The sequence below is a fragment of the Cryptosporidium bovis genome, assembly GCF_009768925.1.
Source record: "Cryptosporidium bovis isolate 45015 chromosome Unknown contig_5, whole genome shotgun sequence".
Lineage (NCBI taxonomy): Eukaryota > Apicomplexa > Conoidasida > Eucoccidiorida > Cryptosporidiidae > Cryptosporidium > Cryptosporidium bovis.
Genome location: NW_027125048.1, coordinates 49,343 through 77,330, shown reverse-complemented (window position 1 = coordinate 77,330; position 27,988 = coordinate 49,343). Strand labels below are relative to the sequence as shown.

The 27,988-nt window shown below is 31.9% G+C and overlaps 11 protein-coding genes across 11 annotated transcripts; 5 read left to right on the top strand and 6 right to left on the bottom strand.

Annotated features, from left to right (window-relative positions):
* Positions 1-71: 71 nt before the first annotated feature.
* Positions 72-2,720, bottom strand: FG379_003004 (phospholipase C; the record flags this gene model as incomplete). The annotated part of the gene is made up of 1 exon (XM_067328634.1): positions 72-2,720. The coding sequence occupies one exon, from the start codon at positions 2,718-2,720 to the stop codon at positions 72-74; it is 2,649 nt and encodes an 882-aa protein (XP_067182216.1).
* Positions 2,721-3,214: 494 nt separating this feature from the next.
* On the top strand, positions 3,215-4,720 carry FG379_003003 (uncharacterized protein; the record flags this gene model as incomplete). The annotated part of the gene is made up of 1 exon (XM_067328633.1): positions 3,215-4,720. One exon carries the CDS (start codon positions 3,215-3,217, stop codon positions 4,718-4,720), a length of 1,506 nt encoding a protein of 501 aa, XP_067182215.1.
* A 379-nt stretch (positions 4,721-5,099) lies between these two features.
* On the top strand, positions 5,100-7,553 carry FG379_003002 (uncharacterized protein; the record flags this gene model as incomplete). Its single annotated transcript, XM_067328632.1, has 1 exon — positions 5,100-7,553. One exon carries the CDS (start codon positions 5,100-5,102, stop codon positions 7,551-7,553), a length of 2,454 nt encoding a protein of 817 aa, XP_067182214.1.
* Positions 7,554-7,579: 26 nt separating this feature from the next.
* Positions 7,580-8,638, bottom strand: FG379_003000 (glycerophosphodiester phosphodiesterase; the record flags this gene model as incomplete). Its single annotated transcript, XM_067328630.1, has 1 exon — positions 7,580-8,638. The coding sequence occupies one exon, from the start codon at positions 8,636-8,638 to the stop codon at positions 7,580-7,582; it is 1,059 nt and encodes a 352-aa protein (XP_067182212.1).
* Positions 8,639-8,804: 166 nt separating this feature from the next.
* Positions 8,805-9,839, bottom strand: FG379_002999 (UDP-glucose 4-epimerase; the record flags this gene model as incomplete). Its single annotated transcript, XM_067328629.1, has 1 exon — positions 8,805-9,839. One exon carries the CDS (start codon positions 9,837-9,839, stop codon positions 8,805-8,807), a length of 1,035 nt encoding a protein of 344 aa, XP_067182211.1.
* Positions 9,840-10,075: 236 nt separating this feature from the next.
* FG379_002998 (uncharacterized protein) lies at positions 10,076-10,774 on the top strand (the record flags this gene model as incomplete). The annotated part of the gene is made up of 1 exon (XM_067328628.1): positions 10,076-10,774. The coding sequence occupies one exon, from the start codon at positions 10,076-10,078 to the stop codon at positions 10,772-10,774; it is 699 nt and encodes a 232-aa protein (XP_067182210.1).
* Position 10,775: 1 nt separating this feature from the next.
* On the bottom strand, positions 10,776-11,759 carry FG379_002997 (uncharacterized protein; the record flags this gene model as incomplete). Its single annotated transcript, XM_067328627.1, has 1 exon — positions 10,776-11,759. The coding sequence occupies one exon, from the start codon at positions 11,757-11,759 to the stop codon at positions 10,776-10,778; it is 984 nt and encodes a 327-aa protein (XP_067182209.1).
* A 300-nt stretch (positions 11,760-12,059) lies between these two features.
* FG379_002996 (uncharacterized protein) lies at positions 12,060-15,409 on the top strand (the record flags this gene model as incomplete). The annotated part of the gene is made up of 3 exons (XM_067328626.1): positions 12,060-12,870; positions 12,922-13,287; positions 13,356-15,409. The coding sequence occupies 3 exons, from the start codon at positions 12,060-12,062 to the stop codon at positions 15,407-15,409; spliced, it is 3,231 nt and encodes a 1,076-aa protein (XP_067182208.1).
* A 191-nt stretch (positions 15,410-15,600) lies between these two features.
* On the bottom strand, positions 15,601-16,673 carry FG379_002995 (uncharacterized protein; the record flags this gene model as incomplete). Its single annotated transcript, XM_067328625.1, has 3 exons — positions 15,601-16,402; positions 16,451-16,527; positions 16,575-16,673. The coding sequence occupies 3 exons, from the start codon at positions 16,671-16,673 to the stop codon at positions 15,601-15,603; spliced, it is 978 nt and encodes a 325-aa protein (XP_067182207.1).
* Positions 16,674-16,745: 72 nt separating this feature from the next.
* On the top strand, positions 16,746-27,074 carry FG379_002994 (FRP1-like protein with a FAT domain and a phosphatidylinositol kinase domain; the record flags this gene model as incomplete). Its single annotated transcript, XM_067328624.1, has 1 exon — positions 16,746-27,074. One exon carries the CDS (start codon positions 16,746-16,748, stop codon positions 27,072-27,074), a length of 10,329 nt encoding a protein of 3,442 aa, XP_067182206.1.
* A 55-nt stretch (positions 27,075-27,129) lies between these two features.
* On the bottom strand, positions 27,130-27,870 carry FG379_002993 (N-methyl-D-aspartate receptor-associated; the record flags this gene model as incomplete). The annotated part of the gene is made up of 1 exon (XM_067328623.1): positions 27,130-27,870. One exon carries the CDS (start codon positions 27,868-27,870, stop codon positions 27,130-27,132), a length of 741 nt encoding a protein of 246 aa, XP_067182205.1.
* Positions 27,871-27,988: the final 118 nt, after the last annotated feature.

The following is a 27,988-nucleotide window of genomic DNA, read 5'->3' as shown; positions in this document are numbered from 1 at the left end:
TAGTTTTCTTTATTAAAATTACCGTGACTGAATTCCATGTTTATTCGTTTGATTATTTTCGGATTAATAGTTTAAAACTTTATTCCTTTGAATTGTTGTAGCGTCTCGATCATAACTGATGAGTTGCTATTTCCAGTAGAAATTGAGGAAATCATGTATGTTTTAGGTAATTCAGCCGTTATAGAAATGCTCGCGAGAATACCACAACATTGTAAATCAATGAAATTTGTATCGAATAGTTGAATCCATCTTATACCAGGTCTAAGGCAAGAAACAGGAATGGACGCGGCCGCAATAAATTCTGATTGTATGTAATCTGATGATTTAACCTCGAAGTTAATAATTGAGATTTCGGGGCAAAGTACATTAAAAGTAAATGGTGCAAGGTTTTCCCATTTAGGATTAAATCCATTATTTTCAACAGGTGGTGTTTTATAAGATTTGTATTCCTCTCTTGGGCCACCGAATACGGAAATGGTTATGTATGGTGATAATTTACTTCCACAAATTATTCCGGGAATACCACGTGAATATTGAGACATGTAATCTGGAAGTTGATGTGCAGAGAGTATTTGAATACTAATTCTAAGAGGTGGGATATCAAAGAGTTCTAAAGTTTCAAGAGGATTCATTGGATCAAATACTCTGCCGTCCTTGCATTTTTTTAAACATAACTTTGGCTTTAATACATATCCAGATCTGAACCCACCATTTTCACGGAACCTACCCACATTTAGTAATAATGCAGTCCCTACTGCTTGATAGTTTAATGCAACTATTTGGGCACCATATGACCATGGAATAAGGGGGTTATAATTAGAACTTGATATTCTTGTTCCAGAAGGGTATACCCTAGATAGGTGATCCTGGTGGAATTTAGCGAGATTTGCACTTGACTCCTTTGCAAAACGTAAGAATTTAGTTTCAACCAATGAACCAATACTCATTCGTCTCCTATTTTCAAAATTTGATAGTTGAATTGCATTTCCCGGGAGAGAAATCAGACTAGAATATAAACGCTTGTTGATATTGTTTTTATATTCATACTCGCAATTTTTTTTTAAAGGTGAAACAATCTGCTTATCAATGTCAGTCTCTACTAAATCCGGATCGGTTTCATCATTTTCTACCTCGTCATCATCGTAGGTAATATTTAATTTTGAATTAAAAATTGAATGATCCTCTCTCGGTATTTTGGCTTTAACAAGGAACTTGTATTTAAGCTCATTTGGCGAAGGGATTCTATCTGTTGAATTTTCGGGTGTTGTATAAAGGGAGTCACCAAGGACTTTTAAAATAATCTCTGCAACTTTTTCGCGTTGTTTATCAGATGTGTGCATTTCAAGTGATAAAATGATGGGATATGGTGAAGTTTGGAATGCATAGTCTTTACATGCTCTCATGACATCTTCGAAATATACTTTTGATGTCAAAGTGTGGCCGTGATAAATAATAGGCGAACCATCTGACCCATTCCAAACGTCAAGTTCAACACACCTACATCCCTGTAATAGTACTGAAATATACTGTCCTATTTCAGATTTTGAAGTTAACTGGTCACCTGTTAAATAAGTGTTATGACTAGAAGCAATCCAATAATGTGAAATCGGCTCGTCCATTGATTGATAAACATCTCTTTTTAAAGGATCAAATGCAGAATTAAATTCGGAAGACATTAAAATATTAAACCCAATTTCAGTGATTCCACCCCTTTCAATGAAAGGTTCTTTCATGCTTTGAACGGCATTTACTAGTGCTTCTAGCTTCTTCGAGGGATCCATTCCTTGAACATCTATTAAAAAGTTTCTAAATTGATCAATAGGCATCACATTTGTTTGCGTATCCTTATATTCCTCGAAAAGTTCATGTAATTCTGGGAGTATTAGTAGTTGCGTTAACAAACTTCTGAATTCTGTGTAATCTAGTGCATCGTTATCATCTCTATCATACTCACAGAATAGCGAATGTGCATACTCCTTTGAAACAGGCATTTGGAGTCTCTTAAATAAACGCATAAATTCAGAAAAATTTATTGACCCTGAGTTGTCTAAATCAGAAAGCTCCCACTGACGTCTGATATAATCATGCGTATAAAATTGTTTTGCATCTATAATACTACTTTCACCTTTGTATTTTGAGACTAATTTTTCCCTTTTTGCAAGTGCGTGACTTACTAGAAGTCCAACCATCCAAATTCTCCATTCTTCTTTATTTGTGCAAAGCAATCTCAGGTTCCTGTTCCTGCTTCCAATGACAACCAACTCAATCCCCAAATTCGAGTTAACATCAATATTTTTATTACTTCTTATTCGTCTCCAAAAATCACTATCAGATCCAGGCAATATATGGCTTACATCATTAAAATATAATTTCTGAATATTAGTTTTCTTTCCAGTACAGGAAATTTTGCTTTTTTTTTGGTGCCATTTTAAGCTCCCAGAGTCCAAGTCAATCTCAAAATTGTATCTCGAAAACCTCTTTTTAGTGAAGGATGAACGCGGATATTTGTTTAGATAAGACCCATTTTTGCATACTTCTAGTGCTAGATCTACGTCAACTTGGTGCAAAACTTCCATGAGCCTTTCGCTTACGATGATATTCAACTTATTAACGATTTCATTAAATCTTCGAATGGAAATAACATATTCTGATAAATCATGGTTTCCAAGTAATTTATCCACATTTATTCCCACATTGTTGTTTTGCAGTGGTTTGTACATCCTGTTAAAGGACTTTGTGATTTTTTTTACATGCAATATTATTGACACGGCAGGTAGCATAGATTGCGGTACAATAAGTAGTTCATACCGCCAATAAGACAGTTTCACCGTATAAGTAATATGAAAAAAATATTTAAAATAACAAATTAATGTATAGGTAACTTATCATTAATATGTCGAATTATATCGAGACTAAATGATGACTCGCTTTATCCGTGTTTCAATTGAGTACATTATTGTATTGTGAAACTATTTTGCGTTTTCTGAATGGTCCATTCAATATAAAACGCGCTTTGCCACAGCAACAATTGTGAAGTAATTGTTGCCGTCCAGATAAGTGCGTATAATGATGAATACAATAGGAACTCCAGGATGACTTCCTGACTCTTGGGGGCTGATGGTATTCTACATATTTTTTTATTTTCCTTTTCTTATATTTCAACTCTTCACGCGCTCTTTGTTAGTATATTTTGACTTTTTTTTTTTCAGTAGAGATGGAGGGTATCTCCCTTGTTTCAGCCCAAAACGGGATTTACTCTCTGGAGGCTACCTCACTTGCAGTTTCAAAGAGTTATAAGGATATCAACGCTTCCAGATTTGGCGTTTCACATGTTGGCAAGTCCGCTAGTTATCTTGCTGGCTTACATTCGAATAAGGCTATATTATCTATTTGGAACAATAAGTGTGATCCAATATATAGAGTCTCGGTTCCAGAAGTGCTTAGGAGTTGCACATTTCAGGAAGATGGTGGTTTACTCTATGCAGGAGGTTCATCGGGCACTATTTATATATGGATATTATCAACTGGACAATTATTAAGTTGTTGGCTTTCACACTACAAATCAGTAAATAAAATAGAAATTGTACGTAATAACTCAATTATTTTAACGGGTAGTGATGATAGCTATGTACAAGCATTTTCAATTCCAGATTTACTGGAAAGTTGTCTAAATATGACTGTACCGAAGCCTATTATGCGTTGGCAAGGGCATTCTGGACCAATAAATGATTTCGTTTTTACTTCAGGGTCGTGCCTTTCTGAAAGATTCATTATTTCTGTTGAAGGTGACTATACTATTAACTTCCTTACTTTTAAGTCTGAGAGACCGATTGTTAGCTTAAATATTTCCACTGAATTATTGTCGTGTGACACTACAAATTGTGGTAGACAACTATTTATTGGTTGTGGTAATGGAACAATTTATTGCATTAATATAGAGGATAAAAATAGAATATCACTTGAGCATGCCTCAAAATTACTGGGTCATACAGGCCCAGTGAATTCGTGTAAATGCATAAGGAACAGACTTCTTTCATCAGGGTTTGACAGTGTTCGAATATGGAATATTAATTCGGGAACATGTATTATGCAATTAACGCAGTTTGGAAGTAACATTATATCTATTTTATGCACAAGCTTTTCAAACAAATACATGAACCTGAAGTTACCACCTTTTAAGTCGTTCCAAAAAAATATTTCAATAATTTCGGAAATCACAGGAATAAACATGCCTATAGAAGATAGTAGAGAAAAGATCAAAGAAGAGTTGTATTTCACAAGCAATATGGCTGAATATCCAAACTATATTTATGATTCTATAAATTTATATTCTGAAATAACTACATACTTGTTAAATGATAAACAATTTAAAGAAATGAATGATACACAAGTGCCAATTTTTTCACCAGAAAATGTCATTAAGAGTGCAATTGAAAGATGTATACACTTGGAAAAGTCAATGCTAGAAATAGATGCTCATAATTTCGAAGAAAGTAGTAATCAGTTAAATTTTTTGCGAGAAACCGTACTACCTTTTTCAAGGTATAATGAATTAAAGGCAGACAAGAGAGTGAACAGAAAGAATGGCTCCGGTAAAATACAAAATAATAAACATAAACCTATTGCTTTGTCAAGAAATTTTGACAAAGGGGCATTTTCAGACTTAAAGAGAATGCTCTCCTTTAAAAGGCATATTTCAAAGAGAACATATAGACAATAAAAGAGGGTGTGATGGACGTGAGCTTCCGTGGCTTAGTTGGTTATAGCATTCGGCTGTTAACCGAAGGGTCGACGGTTCGATTCCGTCCGGGAGCGCGGCCTTTTTTCCTGCCACTCGGGTGGATAGTGGGTGTATGACTTGACGGCACAGCAGCCCTAGAGTGTTTAATTATTTTGTTATACCATGTACTTTGAAAAAAGGGACTTTTGTTCACATTCTTTAAGTTATTAAGATTCAATTTGCGCTTATACCTCCTATTTTATCTTAAACTATTTTGAAAACCGTTCTCCCCCCTGATATGAACCGGGAAAATACATAGATATTTTTGGGATTTTAAAGTGTTAAATAGGTTTTTGTGGGATATCCAACATGAATAAATATGTCAAACATAAAATCAAATGATTATGAACTTGAAAATATAGGTTTAGGTTTGTGTAATTTAACTAACGAGAAACTTGTTGAGGGTAAGGCTTTGAGTTGTTTCAAGAAAGGGATTAATACCGAAAAGAAGAAAAGATCCTACAGATTTTTAAATGTTTACAGGCACACTAAAAGGTATGAAAAAATAAGAGCAAATTCCCAGAGTGAATTCCACATGATTCAATTAGAAAACAAATCACTTTCAAATGGAACTTATATTGAGAACGAAAAGCCAATTATCGAGGGTTGGTTGCAGAAATGGACAAATATATTAAATACATGGAAACCAAGATACTTCCAATTATTTCCTGGGTTTCTGTGCTATATAAAAGGTTCGAAGGTTAAAAAAAAATTTTTGCTTAGCCATGAAACATGTTTTATTGATCCTTCAAGTGACACTTTAAGAATATCAATAAAATATCCGAACGATTCCGATAGTGACTTACACTTGAGAGCTTTTTCGTTTGAGTCAAAACTTGTTTGGGCTAATGCATTGCTTTATTCAATGAGTATCGGAATACCAACTTATAATGATAGTAACTCCTCACCTTTAAACCCAACAACTATCTTTTCACCAGTATCGGAGCTAACAACAGATGAAACAATATCTTTTTTGCCAACTCTACTTTATGAGTTGATAAGGACCAGAAATTTATTGTTGGATGAAATTTCCGAAAGAAAAAAAAGGAAATATTTAAGAAATACTGTGTCGAAGTACTTTGATAAATTCATTGGAACAGTGTTTGATATAACCTACAAAAAATTATACCTTAGTAATTTACGTGAAAATGATATTTATTCTACATTACTTAAGTCGATAAATTTAAACAGATCTGATTTTTCAGGAGAGAATCTTAGCACAAATACCTTTTTCAACTCTCAAGAAGAAACTTTTTATGATGCTCACTCGGATGTTGAGAGTATTTATTCTGGGAAATCAGAAAGGATGTACAAGCATTCGGCGAATTTTCCTAAGGAGAATGACTGTCCAAGTTGTTTTTGGAATATAAATAAATATACTTATCGTAAATCATTGCCTTTTTTTCAACAAAAACCACGTTTTAGCCTCTGGGGGTCGATAAAGGAGTCAATAACCAAGGATATTTCAAGGATAACAATTCCAATTCAATTCAATGAACCAACTTCATTATTGCAAAGACTAGCTGAAGATTTTATGTACTCATCTATTATTGAGAATGCCTCTTTTCTTAACCATAGCATTGACAGACTACGCGAAGTGACAATTTTTTCGATTACACCGTATGCATCTTCAGTAGGAAGAGTTTATAAACCGTTTAACCCTCTGCTTGGAGAAACTTTTGAATTCTCTCACAGAGGGTTCAGATTCATTGCTGAGCAGGTGGGGCATCATCCACCAGTTACTGCATTTTACGTTGAGCATCATCCAACAGTCTTGGACACGGAAGTCCCAAAACTTGGTCATGATAATAAACCTCTGTATTCTGTATGGGGCCAGGTTGGGAATAAATCACGATTTACAGGTCAGAGTCTAGAACTTTCTGTTCTTGGAAGTGTTAATATTAAAATAAATGAGAAAAACGACCATTTTTCGTTTAATAGACCAAAATTACTAATACATAATATTATTTTCGGAAAAATTTGGTTGGAAATAGTAGGTATTAGTACAATAGTTAATCATTCTACATCTGAATTTTCGTTAATTGAATATCAAAAGAGTGGTTGGTTTAGTAATGATTTATTTAATATTAAAGGCCTTGTATTTAATAAATACGGAGTTCCTATTTACAAAATAGGAGGTAAATGGGACAGTAATATATGGTATGAAACATGTAAAAATAACTATAGTTTCTTTAAGGAATACTTAAAATTTCGTGGTATTGAAATTGAAAAAATGCCAGAATATACAAAGGGAAGTAGTAATGGGAATTCACTTTCGGGGGATTTTCAGGATTTGTACTCGTCCTTCGTACACCAAACAAGCTTTTATACATATGCCTTATCAAATTGGGATAAGATTGAAACTATGACAAATACTCGTAAGTCCGTTTGGTCTCCAGAAGCAAAGCCTTCTCAAAGCGACAAATACTTCGGGTTTAGCGATATGTCTTTTGAACTCAATGAGATATCGCCTCAGTATGACAAACATGTTCCTGGTGTTGTGATGCCATCTACTGACTCGAGATATAGACCAGATCAGAGGGCATATGAAAGTGGTTGTATTGAATGGGCAATTAAAGAAAAAAGAAGGCTAGAGGAAAAACAGAGAGCAAATGCCAAACAAAGGATAAACGGAGAGGCAGATTATTCCCCAAAGTGGTTTTACAAAGAGTTCAGTGATTCTACAGAAAAGTATACATGGAAATTTAATCACAAATACTGGATGCACAAGGATAGGAATATAGAATTTTCTGATTTGCCAAATATATTCTAATCAACTTGAAAATACTTAACAAGATGTTACTTGTTTCCTTGCCTCTTGGCTAAATATTCCACTAGCCCTTTTGGATCGTCTGTGAAAACACCATCCGATCTTAATGTAAAGATAAAATATTCGTATTCTTCCTCCTGGGTGCTGAACATAGGAAGGACAGACTCGGGCCTAAATGTATATGGGACTACAATAAGGGAATATTTATGTGATTTGGAAATAAAATCACTTGAATTGGGAAGAAGTCCGGGACCAAGAGGGGGACTTGAACTTTCTTTGTTAAGTGGGGAGATCAAATCATGCTTAGTCGGTGAAACAATATTCGCAAATTTTGCAATGTATTCCAAGTCACATGGAGAATAAATCGTCTTGTTGGAAATAGGGTCCTTAACGGCATATACAAAACTGTTTTTTTCGTCCCTTGTGAGTAGTTGCACAAGCCTAACTTGACTTCTTTCACGAATATATTTCAGGTTTTCGGGTTCAAAACTCTGGATATAAACATGATCTGCATCCTTGTTAAGTCCATATTTTTCTAGAGCATCCAATAACTTATCTGTGATATTAATTCCCATTTCTTCGTGGATAGTGGGGTATTTTATTTCTATGTAGATACCCGGTTTATAACCATTAAAACCATTTTCACTCATTTCCAGGAATTCATCCAGTGAAAGTATACTTTGAACTCCACATAATTCTTGATTTCTATTGTTGTATCTAATGTCATGAGTACACCCCAATCTTTTAATTTCCTCGTATGTTAGGTCCCATGAAAATATCCCATCTACTGAATCCGAGTCAGTATCGCAGTACATCTCCAAAGTTTTTTTAAGGTGGGAAAACTCCGGAAAGTCCTTAATATTTGTAGATTCCAACAAATTTGGGCTGTGCCTCAATATCAATACACCATCCTTCGTCGAAACTATATCACATTCAATGAATTTGGCACCCTGGCTAGCTGCAAGTTCATACGCTTGCCTTGTTTCTTCAGGAGTATAGAAGGATGCACCCCTATGGGCAACTAGGTGAAACTGAGCAACTGAATTTCTCATTGCAGCAAAGAAAACAAATAATAAAAATAAAGACATAATATAAAGAGACTAAATTGCGCGTTTCATTTTTAGTCAATACGAAATTATTAAGAAACTCTGTTTTAACAATTACACCTTAATCAAAACTCACACAACAAAGTGTCTGGCGAAATAAAAGAAGTTTGTTAAATTTTTGTGTTTTACATTTTTAATTGTTGCTCTTCTATTTTGAATACCCATTTGGATTTTTAAACTGCCATTCAAACGCAGATTTGCAGGCTTCAAAAATAGTTCTTTTTGCCTTCCATCCTAGTTCCTTCTCTGCCTTCGAAGGATTTGCCACTACAGTTGCTAAATCTCCTTGTCTTCTCTGTATAACCTCGAAAGGAATTTCTCTTCCACTTGCATTCTCAAAATGTTTGACCATTTCAAGAACAGAAACACCCGATCCACAACCCAAGTTGTATATGTCAAGTATTTTCTCCTCATTTTGTGATTTTAACAACTTTTCTAATGCCTTTATGTGACCTTCTGCCAAGTCCAAAACGTGAATATAATCTCTGACTCCAGTTCCGTCCTTAGTTGGCCAATCGTTACCAAATACATAAAGTTTCTCTTTTTTTCCTATGGAAACGAGTTGTATAAATGGGAGAAGATTATTAGGTTCTTCTGGATCTTCACCTATTAGTGAAGACTGGTGGCAACCAACTGGGTTAAAGTATCTAAGTATTGAAACCTTAACTTTGTTGGAGGCGTTATAAACGTCCTTTAAAATCAGTTCAATGACATATTTTGTCTGCCCATATGGGTTAGATGCTCCGAGTGGATCAGTTTCAATTAATGGCGTTGTTTTCGGCAAATAAACTGTTGCACTTGATGAAAATACAAGGATGTTGCAGTTCGTTTCTTTCATGACTTCTAATAGTCTGATAGTTCCAACTACATTATTTTCATAGTATTCCAGAGGCTTTGAAACTGAAATTCCAACAGCTTTTAGGCCTGCAAAATGTATTACTGCATCATATCTTTCCCTTTTAAATAACTCTAATACCTTTTCTTTATCCCTAATATCAATTTTATAAAAAGGCACAATTTTTCCTGTTATTTTTTCTATTCTATTTATTACCTCAGGATCTGAATTTGAGAAGTTATCTAAAATATGAGTGCAATAACCTTCTTCAAGAAGTGAAACAACTGTATGACTACCGATGTAGCCTGCACCTCCTGTACATAGAATTTTTATATTACCTTTATTCATTTTGAAGAAAACTAATTTACAATGACTTGTGTGCATGCGTGAGTATGCTTCTGCGCAAGCTCGGAAAGTGAAAAAAAATTAAGTACTCGTATTTAGATTTAAACGGAATAACGCATATATAATAATTATAGGGTTTTGTGGCATCTATTTTTTTTGCGAAAAATATATAAGAAATTATATATTCCCTTGTGAATACACAGTATTAGTTATTTCATAAATTATAGGCTGAAAAAAAGATGGAAAGGACAAAATTTTGTGATAAAGCTGTATTAAATGAATTTGACTGTACAGAATTAGAAAAAGCTGATCCAATACTTACAAATGGTTTTTTCGTTGTATTTAGGAGAACTTGCCCAATTGAAATTAGGTTGATGGATTCAGATGGAGTCGAGGAAATTGGCTCTATGGAAAATATTAATTTTAGGGTAATGCTTAAAGGACAGAAATCACTACCAGAATTAATCAGAATAGAGATAACTTGTGACAATGATTTATTTCTTTACTATATATACGACATTGACCATGTAGAATTCAACGAGCTGAAAGTAACACAGAATTTAGTTTGTAACTTCTCAGATTTCGCTGAAACGTTCTGCAGAATAATAAATGATTCTATCCAAGATCAGCTTGGACATAGTGCAAAATTCTGTCTAAGGGGAGATGGAACGGGGAAATTGACCTTTATACAAATAGTTGGATACAAATACTTAGAATTGCTATCTATTGATTTTAAACAGACAACGGAAGACATAATAAGAAATTCTATTTCATTTAGGTATTCATTGATGAAGAGCAAATTAGCAATTATGGAAACAAGGTTCATAGAAATTTCGAACTTGCTAAACATGAGGAATCCAACTTTAATGAGTTATTTGCAGAAAAATACGTCATGTATGAAAAATAAATATGAAAAACAACTTAAATCTAAGTATTAAGTTAAAATTCAACATTTCCTTGATATTTTCCTGTTTTAATGTTGATAATTTTCTTTTCAATGCAACTTGCAATAGTTTTATTAATTTCTAGAGAAACGCTACTAATTCTAGAAACCAAATAATCACTTGCAGTATTTAAGTTGGAAAAATCTGATTCAAGAAGCAACAGTGAATTATTAATAACTGTATCATAGTCTACCAAAGGCAATTCAGAGGTTCCGTCTGATGAATTCATTATTTGAGGCATTCTAAAATTCTCGGTAAATGAATAATCATTTTCTGAACAATCTTTTGTTATTGTAGTGTTTGAATTAACTTCATGAGAATTATCTATTTTTGAGCTTGCCTTTAAATATACTTCTGATAATTCTAGTTCAGATGTATTATTGCATTTAGTATCGAAACTGTGCTTCAAAAGAATAGTCAGGTCATTCTCATCGAAGTCATTAAAAATATATTCAACAACCTCATTTAATGCATCTGACCTGACGTGAGCTTGCAATTTTTTGTAGTAGTTCCTTGCCCTATTGATTCTCTCTTCGCTTAATTTGCGTGCAAATTCAATATTTTCAAGTAAGTTTTTTGAGGACATTCGATTTACCTGAGACTTGCAAATATCTTCTAATTCATCTCCTTTGCTAAACTGTTTATTTTTTCTCCTGAGTGCTGGACCTAATAGAGATAGTTGTAAATTAGAGCAGTTTCCACTTCCAAAAGGATTTCTCGAGAAAAAATTGTCCGAGCACCTTTCAGGCAAGTCATAATTTGGGTAATTAAGAACCTTTAAATGAACAATTTGAGATGAAACGTATTTATCATTATCGTCCGTAACGACTTCATTACTTTCATTCAATTGATTCCGTTTGGGTCTGCTTTGAATAACTTTGTATAATTTGTTTCTCCATGTTTTAAAAATATCATTCAGTGTCTTTTTTTTGGAGCTATTAAATATGATTTCTTTGTTGGTATTGGATAGCTCAGGCATATCAATTAATTGACATAATATTTACATTTCTCTATTATATTATATATTCACCTTGTATTACAAAGAGTGTTTAAAAAAAAAAGTTGACTAATTAGATGAATAAATAATATTTAACAAATAATAATACCAGAGAAAATAAAAACAGAAGAATGTTGAATATATAAATACTCTGATCCAGTATTTATAGTTGCTTCGTTCAAGATTACTCAAAAAAAGAAATTTAATTCTGAATTCCCTCCCTTACCTCGAAACTTTTTTTTAGCGCCTCTATTTTACTAAATCTTTTTTTGACTTGATAAAATGGTAAAATCAAAGAGACTATATAAGAAAATTAATGTTGAGAATTCAATAGAAACCATTCACAACAGCATTTTAGAGGACAGAGTAGACTCTGATTTGAAATCAGGGTTTCTATTTACGATAGATGATGGTTATTTATACAAAAGTAGTGGATTAAACTTTAAAAAGCCTAATGAAAGTTGCGATAGTAAACGACCTATAAGAAAGATTAAAAATCGTGAGATAATAAATTTATATAAAAATGTAGATTTGCCAAGAAAACGCAAGAAAATATCATCAAATAACGACGAATTCGATATTTGGGGTACATCTATTTGTTCAAACAGCGATGAAACTGTGAAAAAGAGTTATCCTGGAGAAAAAGTAAAGTATAAAGGACCATTTATCACTCCACCATCATCAGGAGAGTCTATTAACCCTTTAGAATCTGACAGACAGGATAAGGTATTTCAATTTTCTGCATCTGCAATGAATAATTTACAACAAAAAAATGACAATAATACTCATCTTGTAGATACAGTAATATCTGATTACTACAATTATGATGACATTATTAAACTAAATGTATCGCAAAAATACCTTCTGTTAAATTCAATACAAAAGGGAAAGTTGATAGATATTGATAGACTTGGGGAAGTAGAAATATGTAATGACATAGGTGAGGAAGTAAAAAATGAACCATTAAGGAAAAAAAAGAATAAAAGAAGAAAGAGGTCTGATATTAATAGAATCGAGAGGAAAAAAAGAACTAGACTTCAAATAGAGAAAAAGGTGAACACACAAAAATTGAACAATGATGTGTCAAATATAGGTAAGTTATTGATATTTAATTCTTGGGGTCTCTTTCTATAACTTCATTTAGATATAATAATCGGTGACATTAATGCTCTTGACAAAAACCTCGAATGTAGAAAAATTTACCTTGCTATTTTGCGTGAACAACTTGACTCTGCGAGAAAAATGGGGATTATTTCTAAGTTCAGAATAGGAAGGAATTTCTATGTTGAAAAACCTAAAGATGTTTTACTAAAGGAGGATCTTGAACTTAGCTGTGGTTCTTTAAGAAAACTACATATTTTTGACAAAAAACCATCTGTAGATATAATATCAAGTATTTACAAGAGAGGTTTGATAGAACTTCCACCAAAGAATGACTCTCACTATGGAAGAAGACTGAACAAACTGTTAAGGAGAAATAGAAAAGCTAGAAAGATATCCAAGAAAGCTCGTTTCTTCTAGATTGTATCTGCCGGCGCTAAATTTTTTTTTTTTACTAGCTTATTCGATAGTTTTCAGGGTTCTACGGAGAAGAATATTGTATGCATAGGGAAACCTTCAAAAAAAGTAAGCCAGTATTAGGTGCTGTTAATCCATCAAATGGATTTCTAGTATTGGTTACTGGTATTTCCGTTATACGGCAACATTCAAAATATCAATTAAATTATGGAAACGATGGATGTTACATAGCGATTAATGCTAAGTTAACATGCACAAATAGATTATACAGGACATCAATTTTAACAAAGAGCCTATCTGACGGCCCAACTGTTGACCTATTTTTTACTATTCTTTGTTTTAGTGAATGGTCGATTGCTTGCTCATTTATTTTGGAAGGCGACGTTCTAGAGATAATTGGTGCTTTTGTGAAAGTTGAAAACGATTTAATAATTTTTGAATACAATAACAATAACAGGGATTCTTCCATGACTGTTTGGAGAAAAGGGTTTGAACATGTACCTGCTATTTTAACTCATGCAGCTGTTGTTTGTAGCAAGGGGAACGTTTATCTCCCTGCTTGGGCACGAATTTATAATAGGGGCGAATTTTCAGAAAGCAATGTTCTTAACAATATGAATAATTGTAACAATCAAAATCACAGAGCTGAATTTTTTGATAAAGAATCCAATGCCTGTTCAAGGAATAGTGCTGATACAATTCAAGAAGTGCATACCGATAATACTTTGGATTTTCAAATCGAGAAATTAAACAAAAAGAGAAAAACATTTTTAGGTATTGGCAAACAGCCTCAGAATAACAATTACGCATATATTGAGAAACTTTCAGATATCAAACCAAATATTAGTACAAATTTGTATGGAGTAGTATTGGAAGTAGGAAATAATCCTACTAGACGTTCAAATACGAATCAAACACATATATTCATAAATGTCACTCTCATAGATCCATCTGTGATGGAGCTGGTACCAATTGACAACTTTACCAGGGGAATTCTTGAAAATTTGCTTTCTGGAATTTATAGATATAATGATAAACCACAACTAAATCAGTCCATACCAACTATTTCGCTTGAAATTGCAACCAATGGTGATGTTAATACTCTCCCTATTATTAGTTTGGGTGATATTATTAGGGTTCATAGGGTAGAGCCCATGATTTCAAAACGCAAGTATATTGACATACCTTACAATTTTAGAAATACCTCAATCAGAGTGTGGACTATTTATGACTTAAAGTTAGATACTTTATACATGGATTTCAATAGTGACGAAGACATTTTAGAGTCCGGAAAATGTTACTTTACCGTTGAAAATGCATTTAGAGCAGGTAATATGCAACAAAAAACAACCTTTACAAAAAATGACTCCATAAAACTTCTAAGGTTACAGAGATGGGTTTATGAATTATTCCATGAATTTCCTTACTATTCCTTGTCACCATACACAAAATCACTCTCATCTCTTTTGGATGAGTCTAGAAATTCGAATTGCAGAGCTTATGGAGATGTCATTGTATTAGTAAATGATATATGTTTCTTACCTGAATTTATTAGTGAATCATCTATTTCATTTGATTCAAATGGTAAACCATATATAGAAAATAGGAAAAAGTCATTTGAACGGGAATTGTTCTGCCTGATTGTTACAGAACATGTAAATCAAGACAAAGTGACATTGGAGGATACAATAAAATTAAATTTTGAGAGCTTTTATTTAGTTGTATTGTCAAGTACTTTTAATTACGGTTTGAGGGAGTATTTTTTAAATAATAAGAAACCATTATCACCTGGTGATTGGATTAGGATAAAGAATGCCTCTTTGCTTATGGGAAATTATTATTCTTATAGAGATAATGATATCATCGGACCATTTGCAGTTATTGAAACTAACAAGTCTAGGATCACCAGGCTTCCTTTTTGGTCGGGAGATGTAAAGTTAATTTCTAACAGGACATCCCCCATTTCTTTTAAAAGAAATTTTGCTTCCCCTAACGGATTTTCTGAATTGAAATCAAGTTATATGTATAATGCAGAAGTGTGTGGAAAAGTCGACGATAAACTAATTGAAAAGATAAATACAAGGATGAATATGTTCACTGAGAATCTTCATTAATAATTTTCAACAAGGTATTTAAGTTTTATTCCTGAAAAAGCCATGCTAGATTCTAGTTGATAAGGTCACTGAAATATCTGTTTTTTAGTGATTTATAGGTGATTCTTACTTGAACACTTTTATTTTTTTTAGTTATACAGATTCCTTAATTTGGTGTTCTTTTAACTCTCATTTTCACTGTTTTAGGAACATCAAACACTTTGTATAATTATTTTTTCTTCAGTTAGGTCCACAAGACAGTCGTTCTCGCATGTGAAAATCAATACTGTGGACCAGTCCGAGTCGTCTTTGGAAAAAAAGTCACTACTTCCAAAGGCGTTTCTCCATTCATATATTATTGTTGAAATAACTTGAAATTCAAATATTCTCTTTGACCCACAAATTGAACAAGGGGGCAGGTAAATGTTCCTCATTGGTTTTACTAAGAGTGGTGTGCCACCAAAACAATATCTTATAACTTGTCTGGGAAACTTAGATATTTCCTGGCCAAAATTGTGAATATATTTATTTTTGTCATTTACATAAAGACTTTCATCAACTAAGAGCGGATCTGAATACTCTGGGTTTGTGCATTCAGATGAAGAATCACTAAAGGCTTCGTTTGTTTCTGGAAACTCTGTTGAATTTCCTTGATTGCGGATATAATTCCCTAAAAGCTCTTTAACTGTGTCTTTAGTATCAACAATGGAGTTACCATGAATGTAATTTATTAAATAGCCATTGCTATTACAATTCATTTTGCCCGAATTGGAAACAAGCTGTTTGTCTCCATTAATATTATATCTATTAGAGTTATTCTTATTTATTTCAATTTTGGCAGAAGAAAGCCAGTCATCAGAATCTACATTGAATTCATTTAGTTTGTCACTTGATGATTTAAATGTGTTTATTTCCATATTTGAGCGAAATACAGCCCATATCTTATCACATTCGGAAGAAATACAATAGAATAAATATATCATTCGTCTTTTGTTGTATAAATACTGCGTATTCCTGAATCAAAATAAATTGTTTATTTCAATTTAAATCGATGATACTTACAGTTGCAAAATGAAAATCATTGGTTTTTCGCATTTTTCGCATTTAATTTCGTTGTACCCTTCGCTTTTGATGAAGTCCTTTACAGAATTAATGCTTTCTTTCAGATATTGATAACAAAACTTACCGGAAGACCACCAATCTTGTTAATAGTATATGAAACATCTTGTTTATGCTTTGATTGGGAAATTTTATCACCAAAATATCCAATTATCAAATCTTTCATTTTAAATTTTTTAAGAAAAAAATATTGCGGCAAGAAATAAATTACTGTGTGCTGAAACAAAGTTAACATAAAATGGAGAAAACAGAATTATTTAGTATTATTGATACATTAAAAGATGCGGAAGAAACTCAACGCAATCTTGATGAATTTGTAGACTCCCATAGTGATTGTATTGGAACTATAAGAAGGTATTTACTTGAGGGAATTAGGGAGTATGTTTTTGGAAGGGACGATACTGAAGAATGTTTAAATACAATAAAAAGTATTAACTCTTCATTAAAAGGCCTCTGTTGCAGTTTTGGACATGTTTCTTTTCCATTTGGTGGCCTTGGACAATTGTTCTATAGGATTCTCATTAAAGTATTTACAATTGAACTACCAGTTGAATTTAATATTGCGAGCACAAAAAGTGAATGTGAAATAATCCATATTAAAAGAAGTAGATACATTGAAATGGTCAAATGCTGTATCGATTTATTATGTACTATTTTAAAGCTTTTGTCTGCAGAAAATAGTTCATTATGCCGTGACTTCATAGATGATACATTGAGAAACATTTACTATTTCAACAAAATAACAAAAAAAAATGAATCAGATATGAAAAATATTTTAATTCATGATATATATGATACATTCATTAATAAGTTAGCATGCTATTCTGGATGGTCCAACGGAAATGAGGCACCTATTGCACTGAAATTTCCGAACAATTATATTTGGTCTCAGTTTATACTAGGAAGAATTACTGTAAGCTTACTTAGAATACATGCCCCATACTTTCAATACTCTTTAACAAGAGATAGGTTTATTTATGCATGGTTGAATATCCTTGTTTCAGCCATTACTAAAAACAAAAGAGATTTATTTGGGATTCACTTATTGGTATTAAAAACTTTAACAAATGACTTTAAATCAAGGATAGATGATTCAAGCCTCCATTTAATAGATAAAACGGGTGCAATAGAAATTTTATATGGAAATGGGACTTTAATTACCTCTGATTTACATTATTGGGATTTTTTATTGGACGAATACTCAAGTATTCAGTTAGTTGGAGATTTTACTATATGGTACTTTGATGGATTTCAAAGAAAATATAATCCTAACGGTGAATTTATTTGTAAAATGAATAGGATTTCATATTGTTACCAACTAGAAAAAGCTTTTAGTTTCTGGTTTGAAATGTTAAACTTTCAATCGCAAGATGCTGCTGGAGAATATTATGCATTTATAGTTTATTTTATATTAAATAAGATGCCGTCATTTACAGAGCAAATAATCGCTAAAATAGAGAATAAGATTCAAAAAGAACTATTTACTGGAAACTATATAAATACAACTGATTTTTGTTTAATAATGAAGTCAAAACTACTAGTATCTATTTTGAATTTAATTGATATTCAGTCGTTAATATTAAAAATCGAATCAAATAAACCCGGAATATTTGAAACTGAAATAGATAGTTTGGTTTACAAAATATTCGAATTATGTTCAATTGAAATAAATGAATCTAATTTATCAATATTTATTGCGAATATTCAAATGATACTCTCAAAATATTTAACAGCTGAAAGTCTCTACCTTGATAGTATTTCTACTTTAGCCTTTTATTCAATATCAACTGCATTTATACTTTCTGAAAGCCTCATCAAATTAAATTTTGGTTTTAGCTTCGAATTTGGTTCTTATTTATTGAATCACTTTTGCAGAACAGTTGATTTGACTAAAAAAGATATCTCAAAGTGGGGAATTAGTCAATGCATTTTTTTGTCCGAATTATCCTTTCGTATTCTAGTGAAGTGCAAAGATCCAGTTGATAATTTAATAATTTCACTGTTAGATTTGGAGGTATGTGACAAAAACGTATTTACCTCCATAATATGGAACTGTATTACAAATCTCTTAATGATTAATTGCATCCATTCAAACAATATTAACGAATTTGTACTTAAAAGAATTTTACAGGAATTAGTAAAATTGAGTTTTGATGATTCATCTCATATCCTATTGAAGGTTATGAAACCACTTTCAACAATTATCTTCAGAAATACGAATGATAAAATTTGTAATTCAATTCTCGATGAGGCTGAGTTTATAATTAATAACATCGAACTAAATAATGAAGCATTTTTTCCATTTGGAAGTTCGTTTGATTCGTTATCATACTATTATCATAATAAATCCAAAGGCAAATCTTGCTCTGAGAAAAAAATTGGCTTTCTTCCAAACATTCTTATTTGTTCCAATTGCAATAAAAATATAACCTCTATACCTACAAACGGGATATTTATCTGCAATAAGTGCTTTTCGATTGTTTCTACATCAGTAGATATCGATAATTCAGTTTTTATACCTGAAATAAAGGATTATTTATCAACCATAGATATTTCCCTTAGACATAAAAATAAAAATGATATTGATGATTCATTAATAAGGAAACTGGTGAACAAAGTTAATGATATTCCTAGAGATATTTTAAATAGCAACTATGATTTTTTTTTATTGGTTTCAGTCAATATAAAATTACTTCATAACAAACTAAAAAGCACAACTTTGGACTTCTTTGAATTTATGCGACTTGGGTTGTTTGGAAATAACAAACATGTCACATATTTGCACCTTAAAGCTCTAGTTATACTTTTATCAAAAAAGTTTATTTTGCTAGACCAAGATCCTTTAGAAGGAACTAATTTGCTGACGAGTGAATTGTTGTTACCATCTCCAATTGGAATATCAAACATTACCAGGGAACTCACAGACCCATCGACGAACCTTTTTTCAGAGTACGAAAATTTTTTCAGGATTACACTTTTGCTAAGCCGTAATAGGAGTAATAATATCGATAGTTCTATCAGGCATGATGCATTATCCCACGTTCTTTTGGTGTGTAGCAATGAATTCCAGGACATAACAAAATTCGAGAAAAAAGTTACTAGAAGCTTGACAAAATATGAGAGTTCTTTGTCCAATATTTTTGAAATTTCAAAATCAATGGTTCAGAAACTTCCTGACACCCCTGGATTACAAGACTTTGTAAATATTGATTTTAATATTTGGAATTTTATGTTTTTGTCTGCAACATTTGATGAAAAATTATTTTCCAACTTGTTTTCGTTGATAATACATATTTTAAATAAATCTAATATAGGGATTGAAGCAAATTGGAAAAAGTTCTGGTCTAAGGAGGACTTGACAGAATTTCTAAAAGGAATAATACCAGGGAAAAAATATAATACAATTAATCAATTTAGAAGTAATTCAAATGTTACTTACAACTTACTTACAATTCTCTCCGCTTTATTAATGAAACAAAATACTACTCTATCCAGCATTTCTATTTCACCCGGATTAAAAAAATTTATTTCAGCGAAGTGCTTTCATTACCTAGATTTGAAGTTTCATCAACAGCCAAATAGTGTCATTATTTTATTTGGCCCTGCATTTAATTACATTCTTCCCAATTTATTTTATAGATCCTTGGTTGAATTTACTTCAAATATACATATTTTAAGCTACATACGGAAATTTATACCAAGTGCACTTTCACATGATAAATTGGTAACTTTACTGCCGTATTTCTTTTTGTCAGTGTTAGAAAATTCAGAATATAAAAAATCAAACAAAGATTTAGTGCTATATTTTAGGGTGAAAAGGAATGATTTTTATTCGAAATTATTACAAATCGATAGTGTTGAGAGTGATCTGGAACTTCCAAGAACGTTAATAAACACTTCTATTGCAGGTCTATTTTGGTCAGAAACAAATTTAGATGATTTCATTTGTTTTGAGGTTAATCAATTATCTGAAGAAAGCGGAAATACTAAATCTCCGGAATTTAATATTGATGAGATGCCGTTAAATATTAAAGGTAATAAATTATTTATAGAACAATGTATTCGTTTGTCGAATATAATCAATGTACTTTTGTTTGAGTCAGGTGCAATTTCGGATGAATTGAAATCAAAAAATAAAAAACTAAGGATTTCACCAGAAGAATTTTCCAAAAGCCCAAATGATGGTATTCTTGAAAATTATATAGGTAAAAATCTGATGTGGTTTCTTGAATTTTACAATAAAACTATTTTTCTAGATAAGATATCTATTAACATAAACAGTATAAAACATACATTTTTTCCTGTATCATTTATTGTCAAAGAGCCACCAAAACCCAACTATTGTTCGATGTATTGGTATAGAGTTTTCAGAACAACTTCGTTGTTATTATTTTTTTCCAAGAAATATATCAAAAAATATGCAACGAGACTACTTGAATTACTTATTAGGTTGACGCACACATCAGGTATACATCCTTCATCAATCGAGAGCTGGGAAATATATATAAGTTATCTATTTGATTATACACAAAGAAATATGGATTTTGAAAAAGATATTTTTCTGCAGCTCCTACCTCCAATAGTTGATCAAATATATTTGATGATTGAAACACACAGAGACTCTCGTTTTCGCAGTTATTTCGAAAAACTTCTCGAAAAAATTTTGTTTAATGTACTAAGGACAAACAATTTGTATTTTTCTCTGATTCCGGTAGTTCCAAATGAAATTGGGAGTTCTATTAGAAAAATTATTGTTAGTAATTATTATGGTTCACAGGAAACCACAAAAGATCGTAATCACAATGATTACGATTCAGAATATAATAAATTATTAATGGCCACTTTCAAAAAAAGAATTGATTTGACACTTAAATTTCTCTCTCCGAATGTTCCTCATATAACGTATGAGAAGTTATTAGGTTCAATAAAAGATATATTAACGATGTTTCCTATTTCTTCCTATTGGCTACTTTATGATGAAAAGGATATGAATGATACACTATTCAGAATATTTCAACTATTTGAAAAATGTACCAATATTGTATCAAATGCAAGTAATGATTCTCTTCTAATATTCCAGAAGCAGAATATATCTAATATCGAGAGTATATATTGCCATTCAAATGATGATATTATTTCAAGGTACAATTTAATAAAACATGGCTTCAGGAACAATATTTCTCTTTCTGGCATACTTATATCTACTAAGGTGAATTATTCTATTGAGAAAAGTATCTCATTTTTGAAAAATATTATTGCAGGAATTATAGGTTCTATTGGTGCTTTTGATATTAATATAGTTAATTACTTAAATAAAATGAATACATCACAAAATGGGAAATTAATCGATAAAAATTCCTTTGACGACTCACTTCTCTTTCCCTCAATCAAAAAATCGATATTCATAAAAGAATTGGATACAATTGCCATTGAACTCGTTGAAAACCATCTAATAACATACTCGCACTGGAATGTTGCAGCGTATGCAATCCAAGAAACATTAAAATATATTGGTTGTCATAATTCAATAAATACTGAAGATCAATTTAAAAATTGGAATAAGTTTCAACCAGAAATTCAAGAAATATTGCACCCTTATCTTTCTACAGAGTATAGAATTATTCAAGGAACAAAAAAACATTTACTTAGCCAAATCAAAAATATTGACAAAAATACAGAAAATGTTTATGAATTTTACTTTTGGTGTCTTGATCAAATAAATGAGGAGTTGTCTATCGTTAAGAAAAAATCAAGTAGTGAAATTAAGATTCCTGATTCAATACTGAACATCTGTACTTTACTTGAAGGTTGCAGGCTTGTTTCATTGGGTGTCCCATATGTTCTCAATATTATCCTTCTTATATCTATTGAATGTATGATTCTGTTTTTTGATCATTCAAAAATACGAGTACTAAAGAGTAAGCTCTGTTCCCTTGTTATTTCTGGCCTTGAAAATAGTAAAATATGCAAAAGTAGCAAAAATAAACAGCAAATAAATCAACACTATTGCTCAAACTCTGTTCCACTTCAAGACGTTACATATGAATCTATTTTCATTGTAATGACACACTTAATTGAATTGTATGAGCACTTGATACAATACAAAGTACCCAAAACATTAACATGGTTTAATGAATCGTTATTAGAGCCTTTTCTGCTTGAATTATATTCGAATGACGGTATTCGTGTTGACACATTGAATAACGAAATGAATAAGAACTCCGATTCATCAACTTCTATAGGGGTTATTAGTCCTAGTAGTACAACACTATCCCTTCTAGCAGAAGCGACAAAAATAAATAGTTCCAAGGAGACCTTGCCTCAAAAAAATAATGAAATAGGATCCCAATCAGATAATGAACTTGAGAGATATATTTATAATCAAACTACTGAAAGAAAATCATATAAAAACATAATAAATGATAAAAATCATTTACCTACGAATTTTAATCCTGGGATGAAGCTTTTTTCAACACTGACAAATTATCCAATATTGAAAATTGTTGCAAATTTGCAGTTCATTACTGACATTCCTATAAGCCTTCTAATTCAGGCTGCATTGTCATGTAGGACATATACACGTGCTCTATTACTCTTTGAACGATTTTTACTAACGAAGCAGTTGAATAACGATTATTCAAAAAAAAAGCGTAAAATAGGCAAAAAAAATCTATCTTTTATATCTCAGTTTGGTTTAAAAATAAATTACTCGGGAAATATCATAGACTATTTGGGTACAACTGGGTTTACCACTGTGCATTTCGACCCTTTAGATCCACTCAATTTTTATAAAACATGCTTCAATACGTATATTAATCTACCTAATATCTCCGAACGTGAAAAGAAAAGTTTAAATACTCATATTTTGTATTTACCTTTTCAATGTTATCTTGGTATAAATGATATCGAAAATTTATTGGGTACAATGAGCATTTATGAACAAATCTCCGCAGCCTCCGAGGGAGTAATAGGTAAACAATTGATTGAGTCATTTCTTATGGAAGACTATCTTAAGGCTGCAACGATATATGAAAGCATATTATTAAATATTACAGGTAGAAATACGATCATAACAAAGTGCTATCTTCGTTGTTTGATAAAGGCAGGACTTCCAAAGATAGTTTTGAATACTCTGATACAATCTAGGAATAAACGAACTATAGATTCAAACTTAACAGAATCAAAGCCAAGTGATATTATATCTAATCATTCATTGTTTATTTCTGAGGCCCTTGAGGCATGCTATACGTTAGGAAGTTGGGAATATTTGGATACTTTTTTATCTGATTTTAATAACGACAATTATTTCAATATACAAAATGACTCGTCTGATAATGATTACTTGAACTTTTTTATTCCTTCAAATATTGATGTAATTACACAAAAATTTGATATATATTACGGAAGGCTCTTGTTACACCTCTATTTTTTAAAAAATAACAGAAATGAGGCTTATTTACAAAAAAATAAAGTATGTGAATCCTTTAAGTCTTCACTTGAAAAAACCAGAAATTTACTATTTACTAAAAATAATATTTTCTGGAGGGATTCTCACTTCACATCATCTAACATCCTGGAAAATTTACATATTTTAATGGATATTGAATACATATATAATTTTATATCCGCGGAAATAAATAATCAACTTTCGGTACAGTGCATCTCAAGCAATCCATTAATTTCATCTGAAAAACCTCTTTGGTTTTCAATGACTGAGTTATTTGTAAACCGAGTCGATAATGCACAGTCAAATTACTCAATAAAGCATTCTATTCTTTCACATGCAAAACTTGGATTAGAAATTTCTGGTTTTGATTTGGCTTCATTTTCAATTTTACTCGTACTTGAAAAAAGTAAGATACATTTTTTACACAAATCAATTTCGTATGTAAACTTCTTGGATTCATTTGAAATTATTGAAAATGGGTCAGGTATGAACAATCAAAATATAACATGTGTAAATAATAGAGTTCCTTCAATTATTGGGTTGACGGAATTCAATTTTAATAAATTATTTTTACCCTCATTCAGTGAAAGCGTTCCTGGAATAATTCAAATAAACAAATCAATTACGATAAATTATTTTGAGCACATTTTAGGACTGAGGACTAATACAAGTTGGACCGAACTAGAAAGAAAGCTACTAGATGAATGGGAGAAAAATGATAGAAACATTTACATTACCTCTTTAAACCGATCCCTCGCCGTAACATATTTATTTAAACTATTTCAGAATAATCAAGTGAGAAAAGCAATTCACTTGTACGAATTAATAAACAATACACAATATTTAATTGATAGTAATACTTTATCTGAAATCAACCTTGTATACCTAGACTGGGCAATTAAATCATCAACAGTTTCACCGGAAAACATAATAAATATCTTCAAAAAGACGGTAGAATATCGGTCTAACTGCGAGAAAACTTACTTTCAATTTGCAAATTATCTAGATAGCTATTTTCACTTAATAATTTCAAATATTGAAACTGAAAACAACATCAAAACTAATATAAACTCGAATATTGGAAACAATTTGGGTTCACTAATTAAATGTGATGAAATTATATTATTATGTATAATCATGTATCTAAATTGCCTAAAATGCGGAAACATGTTTATTTATCCCTCACTTTCAAGGGTGCTCTTTTTAATATTCAACCATTCAAACATTTTACTTAAGCTCGGGGCATTGGTTCAACCACAAAAAATTGAGCGTATTTTAGCTGATGAAAATGTTAATTCTTTCCCTGATTCATTGAGTAAAATAAGAAGGGAGCTGTTTACTCTTCCTCCGTCACTTTGGTACATTGTTCTGCCACAACTTCTAAGCAGATCTCAACACCCAGGACTTGGGTCATTTATAATACAACCACTAGTTGCAAGAATAATCCGGGCATTGCCACGACAAGCAGGGTGGTTCTTTGTGTCAATGCTAAAGAGCAATTGTACAGATCGTAAAAATACGGCATTTGAGATCCTAAAAATATCAAAGACGCTTTATGAAACGAATGAAAAATTTCCAACAGTGGGGGGAGATGAATGCTCCTTAATAATTGATGAATATACTAGATTATTTGATAATTTGTCGGTTTTGGCGATGGATATGAGTACAGGGAATGTCCCTACATCATTTAAGGGAGAAAAGTCAACCAAAAGCATAAATAAATCAATGAGTTTACGTACAGATTTCCAAACACTTTACCATTCTATGAAGAACATGAATAAGTCAAAGTACATGATTATTCCGACACAAAGACAACTGCGTTCCCATTTTTTACCTGTGAGTCAAACAAAAAATGTTTTGTTCTCACAATTTTTACCTTTTACTGAAGGCCAACAAAATAAAATTGATAAAGCTTTTTTATCATCACGAGCCATTAGTAATACAAAGGATGAGTTTTCTGAAATAGTTAGTATCTGTGGAATTGAAGATAATATTATTATATTACCAAGCAAACAGAAACCTAAGAAAATAGGATTAATAGGCTCTGATGGAGAAATATACTATTATTTAGTAAAGAATGAGAAGCGTGGAGACCTAAGAAAAGACATGCGTTTAATGGAACTTGCTCAGCTAATTAACGAGCGAATGTCAATTAACTTCAAAGACTTATCTTTAAAGACATTTTCGGTGATACCACTGTCAGAGGTCACTGGAATCATTGAATGGGTTCCAAACGTAACAACACTCGGAAGTATTGTGATGACTGAATGGAAGGAACTCCTTGGAAATTCGAAATTTCATCGTCAGTTAATGGAAACGCAGGATATTTTAAGGCATAACTCAATTTATCCGGAAAAGCTATACAAGATTTACTGCGAAGAAATATTACCAAAATACCCACCAATTCTACACAACTGGTTCTTTAAAAAATTTAGTACTAAATCCAGCTATAATTGGCTTTCTGCGAAACAAAAATACACTAGGAGTACGGCGGCCTGGTCAATGTTCGGTTATATAGTTGGATTAGGTGATAGGCATGCTGAAAATATCCTTATTGATACAAGCTCGGGTGATATTGTACATGTTGATTTCGATTGCCTTTTTGGAAAGGGATTCCTGCTTGAAGTTCCGGAAATAGTGCCATTTAGATTAACACCTAACATTGTTATTGCTATGGGTAGTTGTGGTGTAGAGGGCACCTTCACTGGCGCATGTATCTCTGCAATGAATATATTTAGAAGTCCATTCAACAAATCTTTTATTATGACGTTTCTCGAGGCATTTATTCATGATCCTCTAATTGAATGGATGAGACCCGGGAAAACATCACAAATAGCAAATATTGGAGGTGGAGTTGATCCCATCTCATTTATTGCTGCCGCTAAAGGCCACTCACACCTTAGAACAATTCACCGAAAATTAAATGGAATGGTAGATTGCTCACCTCAAATTGGAAAAAAAGCAGGAGAAATGTGCAAAGTGAATGGTTCACAAAGAAGATCACTACATGAAAGAGGTCTCGGCCTCTCAGTTGAAAGCCAAGTCCATGAACTTATCAATTCAGCAAAGTGCAAACGAAATCTTTCACAAATGTATGTAGGTTGGATGCCACAACTTTAAAAATATTTTACAACAAATTGCATTCGAAAAGTATCAGTTATGAATTAAAACAGTGTTATCTATCAAATGAACTGAATATAGTTAATATATATGTAAAGACATATACAATATCTAGATATAGAGAAGCAGTTGCGAAAATGTAGTCATCTGTTCCGAATTGAAATTTTCTATGTTTGCCTCCAATAATTTTCTGGGTATCGTAAATAATGTAGAAAGAGAATACAGTCACACCTATTCCACCAAATACAGTGTATGCAGTATTATTCTTAGGTGTAAACACCAATACTAAACCATAAACAAATAAAATCAAAACCCCAATCAATATATAAGGTCCCCATCCTGTGAAATCATACTTTACTTGTAGTGCAAAAAATGTTAGAAAAATAAATATAGAGATTGTAATTCCGCATGATATGAGTACTGACATCTTCTCCACACATATTGCCAATGCAGAAATGGTTAATCCAAATAATAGTGACAATATATTTAGCATTATGAATCCATAATAGTGATTTCTTGCTATCCCCGGAAAGAATGAAACTATTATAATTATTAATAGAGATAAAACAGAGGAAACTATGCTAATCCAGTAATTTTCAAATAGCCATATTGATGCAGGGTTAAAGAGCGAGAAGAACAAAACAATTCCAAATGTAATAGCAAGGTTAATTGAAAGTAAGCTATATACACGTCTTATGAAACCATGCCTAACCTTAATCTCGAAATCACACAAATGTGACTTATCCAAAGTACTTGATACATGAGCTTCTAAATCCCCTTCCATTATAGACGACATAACTAATAAAACAGCAATTCATAAATAAATTGATACTCTATAAGAATATCAGTAAGCAAAAAACCCGCTTGTTCTATAAATGAGTTCCCCCAAAATCATTTCGTAAATATCAACTTAT